This window comes from Phoxinus phoxinus (assembly GCF_949152265.1).
Source record: "Phoxinus phoxinus genome assembly, chromosome: 25".
Taxonomy (NCBI): Eukaryota; Metazoa; Chordata; class Actinopteri; order Cypriniformes; family Leuciscidae; genus Phoxinus; species Phoxinus phoxinus.
Window position 1 is genome coordinate 21,056,724 of NC_136900.1, and position 13,741 is coordinate 21,070,464.

Below are 13,741 nucleotides of genomic sequence, written 5' to 3' on the forward strand. Positions count from 1 at the left end.
TTTGCTTAATAAATCAAGTGTCATCTTCGATCCTGCGAAAGATAATCTTTTCTTCTCGAGAAGACATCCGGACCTGGATCATGCTCAAACACAGCATTAGATGCAAACAGAGCCCTGAACTCAGAAAGATTTACGGGCAAACAAACAAAATGAAACGGACGAAACCCGGAAAGAAGCGACAACAGTATGTTCGCACCTGAATTCACCCTTTAGGTGGGTCATAAATATTCCTCACTGCCGTCAATCACACCTGTCCGCCCGCCACGTTTACAATCCCCGTTGCAAGAAAATCAAAGACGTTTGGTGATTTTCAATAACACTATCCCACGGTGGTCTGGTCATTTAATCAAAGAGCGTTGGGTTATCAACCGGGGTAATGGACTGTCGAAGGAGGCGTTTCAACATCAGTTAAACTAGGATTAGAAGCCCAGGAACAACACTAGGGTTTGAGGGCAAAGGAGATAGCCCTGCACTTGTAGGGAAGAATCAGACACGTAAAGGAGAGATAGGCGTAAAAGAGAAAAAGAAGGGAGTGAGAAGATAAGACAAGTGAGTGTGGTGGATTGGTTCAATCTGGCACTTTTGGTGGTGTCGGGTCTACAAGCTAAAAGGGTTGTTAGCCTTCACCTCGCTATCATCGCTAAAACACCACGTGTATATAGAAGATAACATTTTCGCCTGGAAGAACCTGCAAGATAAAAGTGAGGAAGTTTGATGACTGTCAGGAGTCCAAACAGAAATGTGAATTATGGCCATTTTAACTTAGAATACACATTTTTGCCTCGTTCGATTTACAATAACAAACAGAATCAACTAAATATGTGAGCTAGATTTACTGGTCCACAGTTTGACCACCAAAACACAATGTAAAAATTGTAACTACAAATAAAGAACTCAACATGAAAATTCAAAATGATTTGCTATTCTTGTAACCTTGTATGGTTTACACCTTAAAACAATAAGTAATTGGTTGGCTATTGTAAAATATATGTTTTAAGTGTCTTATGCTCACCAACGCATTTATATGAACAAAATGACAGTAATATTGTGAAATTTTTTATTCCTGTGATCAAAGCTGAATTTTCCACATCATTACTCCAGTTTTCAGTCACCTTCAAAAATGATTATAATATGATGATTTGCCTCTCAAGAAACATTTCGAATTTCGAATTATCAACAATTTTGTTTTTCAGGATTTGAAAGAACAAAGTTCAAAAGAATATAATTTATTTGCAATATAATTTTTTATTTTCCATCACTTTTGATCAAATGAACGCATCCTTGCTGAATAATAGTAAGCATTTCTTTTAAAACATTTTTAAAAAAATCTTACTTTCCCGAAATGTTTGAGCAATAGTTTATGTGGCATCAGCTAAACTACAAAGTCATTTATTTTAAGGTGAAAGGTTATGGAGAGATTTTTTTTTAATTGTATTACCATTCTCTGAAGAATTGTTCACAATAAGACCAGGAATGTGTGTTAAATTTTAAATGAATGTTGATTTCATGTTGACTTTAAACCATATTAAAAATGAATTTCTCTTTGCTGTTGGCCATCATTCAAAAGCCTTTATGCCCCCCCTGAGTACAAACAAACTTCCTATCAGCTATGACTGCATATCTCACACACTAAATGGCTCTGTGGGTGAGGGTCTGAATAATTTCCATGTGGAAAGAACAAATGTCCCCCAGTAGTTTTTCCCTGGCTTTATGAGCTGCATTATTTCTCAGATGCACACATGTAAACACAGGCTGGCTGAATCACTGCGAGACAGAGCAGGGTCAGCGCCGTCTTAGTCTTCTGCCAGTGCTTACATTAGTCTGAAAAAGTCAAATATTCCCGCTCCGGTCTCCATTTATCCTGTACGAGGGCCGTGTGGATATATACCAGGGCCCCTGGCGCTGGCAAGTATCCGACCGGAGAGGGGCGGGGCCGTAGTGCCAAGTTCTACGCTGATGTTTATGTCATTTAATTCAGTTTAAATGTGTTGAAGTGCTTTTCGCGATTGGTTGGTGTTGCTGCAGGCATACTGTATATTTAGTTGATGGGAAAAATAACAAGGAAGAGAAAGTTACTCAATGTGGTTGATTTTGAAATTTAGCAGGCAACCATAGCAGTCATTTTTCTCTGCCTTGTCATTTTCTCCATCAAAATAAAAACAATATGTTAAAGACTATACATAACATTTATATATAGTGTGTTTATATACATATAACATTACACACACACACACACACACACACACACACACACACACACACACACACACACACACACACACACACACACACGAAAGTTTTGGGTAGTTTTTATTTTATTTCTTTGAATGTTAAAAATTATCTTATGCTCACCAAGGCTACATTTATTTGATCAACAATACAGTAAAAACAGTAATATGAAATATTACAATTAAAAATAGATTATATGCATGTCTGTCTGTATACATATATATATTAAAATGTAATGTATTCCTGTGATCAAAGCTGAATTTTCAGCATCATTACTCTAGTCTTCAGTGTCACATGATCCTTCAGAAATCCTTCTATGATGATATGATGCTCAAGAAAGAGTTATTTTTTATTATCAAAGTTAAAAAAACACCTGTGCTGCTTAATCATTTTGTGAAAACTGCAACATTTTTCAGTATTCTTTAAAAGAAAAAGTCTTTACTGACACTTGATCAATTCAATGCGTTCTTGCTCAATAAAATAATGTATTCAAAAAAATCTTATGCACGCACACAAAGAAAAAGAGATATGGAAAAATTACAAAGGAATATCAAAAGTAAATAAAATAAAAATCAATAAATAATCAAATAGTGAAGGAAACAAAGTGATCAAAAGTGTGTGTGTGTGTTAAAAATCCTATAACAATACCGATGATAACCATTGTTAGGAATCTATATATGTAATTGTGTATGTTCAATACTGATGCTGATAAATGTTACGATTCAAATACAAATACAAAAAAAAAAAAAAACCCTGCAAATGTGGTTACATGCGACACTGGGTAGAAAATGGATTGACTCATCAGCTCAACGTTAGATTAGCAACATGCCATCAGCAAACAGGCAACTAACAATGTAAAATGATGCCACGACTCAATTCCTCACACCAGCTTGTGATGGCTGCACACATGTAGTAGGAGCATCCAACAAATTATTAAATTTATATGACTTTACCAGCAAGAATTTTGGCCAAAATGCATCTCAGCTGAATAGCTTCACTTCATTCTTTCCACCTCTCTCCAGTGCACCTGCCAGTGTGGGTGCTGTTTTTAATAATAAACCCTGATGTGAGCCAAATGGCAGCATAAAACAGCAGCTTGTGTCCTGGAGGGAAGTCACAAGTTTAAAGACTTTGCAGCCTGGCATTTTTCAAATTAGCAAAGTGGGCTGGGAAGATATGAATATTCACGAGGCGGTATTCCCAGCCCGCTCGTCGTTTAAGTTCCCCCATGCGAGCACAAAGCCCAATCATCTGTCACGCCTCCCCCTTAATTCAATCATCAACCCTCATTCAATTATCCAATATAATATGCAAATCAACCCAACAATGGCCAACAAATGCTAATTACCTACATCAAAATAATTAAATTGGATGGCATCAGCACAGAAGGACTGAACGGCTATAAAAATGGAGGCAGTTTCTTTAATTAAGAGCAAAAATGTTTTAAATTAGAAGCACATAAATTGCGAGGACTCTGACCCCTCCCTTCCCCGTCCCCCGAGGGGACATTAAGACGTCACGGAGGAGGTTTCCACGTGATGCGCGCATAACTAAAACCCGACCGAGTGTGGCGTAGTCACACCTGCCATGCAGTCGGCGGCTTCCAGGTAAACGAAGCATGCAAACGGTATCAGGGACTCCCACTTCTTCATGCCAGGCTGATCTGTGATCTGTGCTGCCAGGTTAGATCAGCTCCCTTCCCCCCCCACCAGGACTGAACAAAGAACGGGCCAACTGCCAGGCGGAGGATAACAATGACCGTTCCTACTACACAGTGCAGAGCCAACAGAGTTGGCAAAGTCACTGCATTATTCAACAGCCTCCTTTTGTTGCTATTGTGTTGGTTGTTTGTAAGGAGAAAAGTACACCTGCTCTTGATCTAATGACGACCAAACATTATACACACCTCAGTGACGGAGAGGAAAGGATCCTTTACGGTGCTGAAATAAGCTGTGTGAGACTACATGAAGCACTACTGGCAAATTGCTGTTCATTTAGATACATTTTGTGTTTTGCAAAGTTTGCTAATTCAGTTGTTGTGGTGTTGATTCACATTATTTCTAGATTGTTGTGCAGAGTGATCAGATGCATATTTACAGTGGCCGGGAAAGCTCAACGCACTGCAACTGAAGACAACACATGCGCTGCAACTACTCACAACACAACCAAATACAGAAACACACTGCAAATACTCACAATGCAACCAAATATAGAAACACGCTGCAAATACTCACAATGCAACCAAATATAGAAACACACTGCAACTACTCACAACACAACCAAATACAGAAACACACTGCAACTACTCACAACGCAACCAAATATAGAAACACGCTGCAAATACTCACAATGCAACCAAATACAGAAACACGCTGCAACTACTCACAACACAACCAAATACAGAAACACACTGCAACTACTCACAACGCAACCAAATATAGAAACACGCTGCAAATACTCACAATGCAACCAAATACAGAAACACGATTCTAATACTCACAACGCAACCAAATACAGAAACACACAGCAAATACTCACAACGCAACCAAATACAGAAACACACTGCAAATACGCACAACGCAACCAAATACAGAAACACGCTTCTAATACTCACAACGCAACCAAATACAGAAACACACTTCTAAAACTCACAACGTAACCAAATACAGAATCACACTGCAAATACGCACAACGCAACCAAATACAGAAACACGCTTCTAATACTCACAACGCAACCAAATACAGAAACACGCTTCTAATACTCACAACGCAACCAAATACAGAAACACGCTTCTAATACTCACAACGCAGCCAAATACAGAAACACACTTCTAATACTCACAACGCAACCAAATACAGAAACACGCTACAAATACTCACAACGCAACCAAATACAGAAACACACTTCTAATACTCACAACGCAGCCAAATACTGAAACACACTTCTAATACTCACAACGCAGCCAAATACAGAAACACACTGTAAATACTCACAACGCAACCAAATACAGAAACACACTACAAATACTCACAACGCAACCAAATACAGAAACACACTTCTAATACTCACAACGCAACCAAATACAGAAACACGCTACAAATACTCACAACGCAACCAAATACAGAAACACACTTCTAATACTCACAACGCAGCCAAATACAGAAACACACTTCTAATACTCACAACGCAGCCAAATACAGAAACACACTGCAAATACTCACAACGCAACCAAATACAGAAACACACTTCTAATACTCACAACGCAACCAAATACAGAAACACACTTCTAATAATCACAACGCAACCAAATACAGAAACGCGCTACAAATACGCACAACGCAACCAAACACAGAAACACACTTCTAATACTCACAACGCAACCAAATACAGAAACACACTGCAAATACTCACAATGAAAAAAAGAATTGCAAAAAGCTTCATTGGCTTCGGCAATTTCACTGTTTTTTTTTGTTATTTTTTTGGCCCTGGCACAAAATGACCAGCTAACATTACTTTACTAATCATATTATCAGCACATAAGAAAGTGTGACCTAGTACTAGTCAGGTAAAATCAATATGAGCAGACTGATATTATAATGCAGACTGATATAATACGAGGGAGAAAAGTGTTTCCAATCATTGTGTTCCTGTGTTAGCAATGGTTACATCCAAAGAAAGACATAAAACTAATGTCTTGCACCCGAAAGAACCATTTACTGGATCATCCAGAATCTCACTGCGCCTGGACCGTCTCTACAGAAGTCTGCTACAGAATCGTATCACCACTAGTGCAGAGTTTGCTCAGTATTTAAAGCAGGTGGTGTGAGCGCATCTGCACACACAGTGAGGCCAAGACTTTTGGACAATGGCCTGGTGTCAAGAAGGGCAGCAAATAAGCCACTTCTCTCCAAGAAAAAAAGGAAAGACTGAAATTCTGCAGGAAGTACAAGGATTAATTTAAAACCATCCATTCACTATATTTCTAGTTTTATAAATCATAAAATTGCTACAGTATGTGTGATAAACAGACACAAATGTAATCCTTTGTTCTCTGTAAAAAGGACAGACTGAAATTCTGCAGGAAGTACAAGGATTCACTTAAAACCATCCATTCACCATATTCCTAGTTTTAGAAACCATAAAATAGCTACAGTATGTAATGATAAACAGACAAAAGTCTCTGAAAATCTTTCTTCATGCTCTAAAATCTCATTCACGATCTTCAGATAAATAATATGACAGGTTTGGCCTCAATGATGCTCGATTTCTTTCTTCGTATGCTTCAATCATTTGCATTGTGACTAATTTAAATATAGGACTCTCTATCTCTATCAGTGTGTAAGTTTATTAATGACTTATGACTTAAATTTGAGTCTTTTTTTATTACAAAAAGCTATTCTAAGGCTTTAAAAGAATTATAACAACTCATAACACAAATTGTAGACTCATGATACTTTTTTTTTTTTTTGACATTTTTGGAGCTCAACAGAATACTATGTTTGTTGCTGCATTGAATTGGATGAGACGAGTTTACGTAAGAATGGATTCATGAATGATTTACACATTTTGAAATTGAAAGTGAACAGTGACTGGGGTTGCATTAAGCCTTAGATCTGCTTTTGGGATGAGATGAGAATGAGAGATGAGAAAATTAATTTGATTTTTTTTTACAACTAATCACGTTAATAACATTACTAACAATACATTTTGTACTTTGCAAGGATCTTGGGAAACACTTAACTTACAAGTAAATCCGCTTAACTAACGTAAATCAAGCAAGCTAGTATCCATAGGCCACGAAGTGTTGGCGAACTAACACATTAGCGGACCGGAGGAAATAATATGGATTTTTTTCCAGAAAACTTCTTGAACAAAATAAATTCAAGCACTTTCAAGGACCTGTATCTATGTACGTTTATTTAAAAAAACTTTCCAGGGCCTTGATTTTTTTTCTTCCAGATTCACAAACTTTCAAGGATTTCAAGGACCCGTGGGAACCCTGTCTATTGTACAACGTCAACAGTGTAGCCACGTAATATATGACACACAGCTCACACAGAAGTCATTTTCAAATAGCTTTCTGTTGGTCATTGTGGTGAATTCGAGTGGAATCCTGATTGTGTGGATTCCTATTGAAATGACTGGAATTCCCCTGTGAAAATTCACTAAACAACATTAAATGTGACTGCACCTTAAAGGGATAGTACATCCAAAACTCACTTTCATTTACTCAATCTCATCGTTCCAAGTGGACGACGCTAAATGCAGGTGTAAACGGGGTCTAAAACCACTTCCAGAGGTAGTCGAAAACGCATTCGACCGGATTGCTTTCGTAGTGTAAACGCTCATGTGGTCGAATGTGTTTGAACATTTACAAAAGACCACCTACTCTTGACCTTCTGACCTAATGCGTTAACATTATGGGAATTAGCCAGACGGGATTTAAACTTTGTCGGCTGAAGACCCAAGTTTGGTTTGAAGATGAAAAAAAGTACCAAGCACAAATTACGTTCTCTCACTATTCCTCTAACACACACTCACAGCGTTCTGCGTGAAACGAACGCTGCTGCTCTTCATATGTTTTTCCGTCATTTTCGTGCATGTTCATATGGAAATTGCACAAGTTTATTTTGTCCATTAGATCGAAAGATCTGAAAAAGCCCATACATTTACCGACCTTACCTTCGAAGAAATCAGGACAGAAGTGGTCAAAAGTGGACAAAAGAGACGTATTAAAACACCAGATGTAAACGTGTGTGTCTCCCTCGTCTACTTGTGATCCGATCGACCAAAACGCATCTTAATACCAGGTGTAAACGGGGCCAAACATGCATCAGTATATAATCATAAAACCTTATGGATTCATAAAACAAACCAGCTAGCATGCACATTTTTGTATGTAACACTAATGATGAAGGTAATCTCACCTGGTTGTCTGGGTGGTTGACCGTGAAGTAACCGACGCAGATGATGAGCTCATGAAGCAGCTCTTCAGAGCTCTGTTGAGAACAGTACCACAGCAGAGAACTCACAATGTGTCTGAAGGCCAGAGAGAGACCCTCCGCTCCTAAAACACACTGGAAACGCCAGACACGGGTCAGCAACGGTATCACATCAGGGACGAGCTAAATTAAAACTGATTTATCATTTACACACGTCATGCCATTCCAGAACTGTATGACGTCTGCGGAACACAAAAAGAAGATATTTTGGAGAACCATTTTTGTCTGGAATGAAAGTCAGTGGGGTCCAAAACAACATTGGACACTTTTGTGTTCTGCAGAAGAAAGTCAGTCATATAGGTTTGGAATTGAAATGAGGGTGCTCACAACACACTCTTTTTGGTTGAACTGGTTCTGGACTCAGTAGTCCCACCTCAAGACCCCCCAATTCCCTCAACTAAAGAGATGCTATCTGTCGGTCTAGAGACAGTATTTATTAAACATGTCAACATGACTGAGCGCCTCAGGGTCAGCACTAAAACTACTGACAGTTTCTGCTGGGTAGGAGAGTGTTATGGACTGGAGAGTCTAAACAACCACAAACAACAATACCTGGAAATCTCAGCATATGTAATGGGTTTGCATCACCACAGACAGTCTGTTTGATTTGCCAGTGTAGCATTCAACCAACTCTGAGAACCGCTGTTGTTAGGATGTAGAACCATGAATCATTTATGTTTGAAGGCGATTGAAGCATTAGCTACTATTATTTATTAAAACAAATAGATTAGGTACAGGGTTATTATCGTCAACTAAAACGGTTTTGGTTAATTGAAATAAAGCTGAAATAAAATATAAATATGAAATGAAAAACTTAAACTAAGTCGCCTTGGTTAACTGAAATAGTTATAAATAGTTTAAGTTGAAGCACTACTATTATTAAATCAAAATAAATTAGACCAAAAAATAACTAAAATTGAAATAAAAATAAGAACCTAAATAGCAATATTAACTAAAAAAAATTCAAAAGCACAAAGAAATTACAACAAATTAAACAAAAATTAACACGAAAACTAAAAATATAAAATAAAAGTTCATTCAAAAACTATAATACAACTAAACTGACACTGATGAGTTACTGATCAAAATTCAGATTTTTAAATTTTCTGCAATTTTAACACTACTGAAAGGCCATCAATTGATTTAAATATTAAATTGTGATTATATGAGTTTTTGTAGTTAGTGCATTTAGTTAATTCTAATTTACTGTGTAATTACAAGGTTAATTTGTGAGGATGACAATCATGTGATGATGCCGACAGACCTACAGTAGAGTTATTTGTCTCAAACAACACAAATATACTCCATATTTCTCAAACAGAAATAAAAAAGTAACTGTGTTAAACAATTAATCATATGCATTATAAATCTAACATTAACTTTCCCCTCAAAGAATAAAGCAATATTTCTGTTTTCTGCATTTACAACCCAAAGCCAAAGAAGAAGCACCAGTGAGCCACATTTGACCTATTTAAAAAGAAAAGACTGGATTACACATGATTATCTAAAGAGCAGAAAAACACACAATTAAAACCTTAGTAGTAGAGCTGTAGATAAAACTCAGCCTAAGGAACCAGATCTGTTTTGTAACAGCTAAACTGGCATGCCAGAAAACACCTCCATGAGTCTTTAGGTCAGGTTGGACTCTCATCCACATCATCTCATGAAATAATGTTAATACATTCTCCAGAAGTGCTTCTGCTACCTCCTTTCTGGTGTTAAACTAGTTTTTTTTATGTGTGGGTATTTCCAAGATAATTGCAAAGTTAAAATTGTAACCTAAGTAAAAAGAGAATGATAATAGGGTCACCTGTATATTGAACACACCCATTGACCAATGGATCATATTTCATGATATTTCCAGGTGCTCATTATTTATTTATTTTAAATAGAGATTATACTCATAAACAGCAGTTTCTAGTGGATTAACTATTTTAGAGCCAAACATAACTAGAAATTTTAGATTTTCCATTATTTTTGTCCAGTCCTGGAACCTCAAATTGTTCAAACTCCCTGATATTTCCCGGTTTTCCATGACTGGATTGAACGGCATTAAACTTGAAAAGGTAAATTTACATTGAATTCAAACTAAACAAATCAACACACTAATTTATACAATAAAAACTGCAGAATTGAATTAAATATGTCACATACATTATATATTACATTATATTAGTCCCCATCGGAACTAATGTGCAGAGACTCAAATATTACTGAATCATTTTAATGATCAATACATTTTTGTGAAATATCCAAATTAACCAATTTACTAAAATGAATCCAATTTCTCAGCACCACATATGAATCAATGAACTGTTTCTTGAACCAAACAAACAAATTTATAGAGTTTGAATCACTCTGCTGTCACCCAACTGAAAAATTAAGTTAGTACTAGCATAACTATCTACTTAGTTAGTTACTCTCTAACACTGACTTTAATTACAAAGAACAAACTGTTATGAATAGTTGGTGCGGTTGTTTCTACAACAACACATTGAAGTAATTCATAGGGTTCTGACCCTCCTCGTTCACGCCTAGGTGTTTACATGATGATTTAGCCTAGCGATACTGTTCTTGTCTCTTTATCATGCCGGCTGAAGTACGACCGGAGCCTGTGCATGTTACGCCACTCACTGTCCGCATTACTCACCCAGAGCTTTCAACATGGCTGGCCCGGGGTCAGAGGTCAGGTGTGTTTACATCCACTGGGTTAACTTTGTTCTGTGAAGAAACACTGATATCCTACCAGTGGCTCTGAGGGTATTGGACCATTAGCTTTGAGGGTTATGTCTTTACGGCCCACATTTGTGTGCGCAGACGTACCAACGCAACCATTAATGAAAGCCCAAAAACTTTTTATTGCTTTACTTTTCAGAACGTCTGTCTGTAGGATGAGGCCACATATCTGCCACTAGCTGAAGGCCGAACTGAAGAAAAAAAACAAGCTGTGCAGCATTACTTTAAGCAGACAGGGTGGCTTGAACTACTAGCAGGATGGACACCACAAAAAAGATGTTCGCATCCTTCCGCAGAGCTTTGAATCAAAGAGGCAGGATATCACAGATTGTAAACAGGACCAGAGCAATAAGGTTATCCATCACGAGATGCGTAGCTACCCAGACGGCTGCGGTACTTTTCAGAAGGTAAACACGGTCTTCTGGACTCTATAAAACACTTGAGCCAGATTCTTTTTTCTGAGTGTACTCAGTCGGGCCCTAAAAACCTAGAAATTCGGTGTGCTAGCTGACACAGACACTAAATTGTCACTGACACTCTCATTTTTCAACCATATACCATTTGATACATCTATTACATTCAAGCGCCACATCGGAAATGAATACCTGAAAGGCTGAGAGGTCCAGGAGGGCGAAGGTGTTGAGGAAGCGCAACCCCTGGAGGGCTACCTGGATGACGACGGAGCTGTAAGGCCCCTGGGGGCCCGTGGGGCCGACAGAGAGAGGCTCAGGGGGAGCACTGTGGAGCAGTATGCAGTACAGCATGTGAAGGACGCCCACCAGATCAGTGCTCTGCAGGAGGGCTGTCAAACCGGTAGGGTCCTGACGTTTGTTGTCAAAGATACTCAGAGAACTGAAAACGACAATTAAAGGAGAAAGAATTACATTGATTGGTAGTATGCCAATCTGAACATAACCTAAATGAAGGCACACATGAAGACACAGATAGCTACAGACATTCAGAAAATTGTGTAGAAATGTGCTCTTACTCCAATATAAACAAGCAAGATCAATCACACACACATGATGTGGGACAAAAGACCACTTTGTTCAACAGGTAATACCCATTAACCAGTGACTGACACTCCAGGAATGAAAAACAAATCGGGGTCAGAAATACTGTTCTATACACTAATTCTATTAGCAAGGCCAAAGGTGTTCCTCATTGTATCCAATGTATCAGCCAGTGAAAGAAGGCTCCTCATGTTTATGCACCTTTCAATCTGAATCACTGGGCTTTCAAACAAAGTCAGCAGAGCACAGGGCTGTTCTAGTGCAGAGGGGAAGTGTGGCAAAAGGTGGCCAAAGGTGTGGTCTGAATGTAACAGAACCTGATGTGGTGCTAGTTACTTGCTTAAGCCACAAAAACCGAAGACCCAGGATGTAGGAAGTGTGAGATGTCTGGTCCCTGCGGCTTCTAGATTTACTCGACAGACCAGAGCCTGTCCGTTCTGATATAAATAACGAAGGCAAGCCCCATCTGTGAAGCATGCCTATGGGGAAAATAGGACTAACTGGTAACATTTGGCCCTGCCCGAGCCAGGAATGAACACAGTGATGGTGGCTGTGGCCAAAATTATGAGGAGAGATAGGAAAGACTTTACACTTCTGAGCCTGGGATCAGGGACTGGAGATCAGAGAGAAAAAACAAAGTGTGAGGTGAAGTAAAATAGAGATACAGAAGGAAAAAAAGGATTAAAAAATATGAAGAAAAAATTCTATAATTAATGTGTAGAGTGGTGGATATAATGTGATGAACATAACAAATGTATAGAATGTATAGACTGATAAACAGATGCATTAAATGCATGAAGCATCCTATAGATATAGATGTATAAAATGAACATACAGAATGTAGGAGACAGGTAGAATAAGTTGGACAGATGAAGAAAAATGCATAGAATGTGATGGACAATGTGAGCTATATAATGGATAGAGTGATGGACAAATTTATATAATGAATGACAAATGTTTTGAATGTACCTAGAGAATGCTACAGTGTGGTGGACAGATTCATAAAATGAATGAATAGAATGTATTAGAGAGTTGAACAGATGTATACAATGAATGTATAGAACGTCCAGAGAGACTGATCGAATTTTATGTACAGATTCATAGAATGAATGTGAGGAGCATTGAAGAAAAGATGAATACATGAATACATAGAACACATAAATATGAAAGAAGGTAGTGGATAAATATAGAATAAATGTGTAGAATACACTGACAGATGGACAGAATATGTTAGACAAATATATAGAATCAATGTGCAGAATGTACAGAGAAAGAGAAAATATGGCGGGGGGATATGTTTACAATTAAAACATGTAGAATGTATAGACAATGACAGAATGTGGTGGACAGATGTATAGAGTTAATGTATAGAATGAATAGAGATGTATTGGACAGTTGTAAAAAATGAATGTGTTAGAAAGAAGGAATATATAGAATGTATAGAGATGGATAGAATGTGGTGAACAGATGTATAGAATTTATAGGGAGTGAAATGTACAGAAATTAAAAGAATGTGACCAACATGGACTTAATACAAATAATGAAGGTGTTGATGGAACGTAATTGAGAGATAAACAGAATGAATGTCTAGAATGTAGAAAGAGATAGATGTAGAGGCAAGGTAAGGACAAGATCTATAAATGTGACGAACCACAGACTGATCAACTGGATCTTGGGGAAGTTTAGCCTCTAAGCAATGAAGCTGACCGTCCAAACATCTCATACACCAATGAACATACTGGAGCGCTCCACACAGCAAC

At 37.9% G+C, this 13,741-nt stretch overlaps 1 protein-coding gene across 4 annotated transcripts in view; it reads right to left on the reverse strand.

The window, feature by feature from the left end:
- Positions 1 to 13,741, reverse strand: part of scaper (S-phase cyclin A-associated protein in the ER) — a 106,367-nt gene that overhangs the window by 8,539 nt on the left and 84,087 nt on the right. For all 4 annotated transcript variants that reach the window (XM_079603332.1, XM_079603330.1, XM_079603333.1 and 1 more), the window contains 2 exons: positions 11,574 to 11,820; positions 8,158 to 8,307 (listed from right to left, as the gene is read on the reverse strand). In XM_079603332.1, coding sequence (XP_079459458.1) covers positions 8,158 to 8,307; positions 11,574 to 11,820 — 397 coding nt within the window. The remainder of the gene's footprint in view (positions 1 to 8,157; positions 8,308 to 11,573; positions 11,821 to 13,741) is intronic.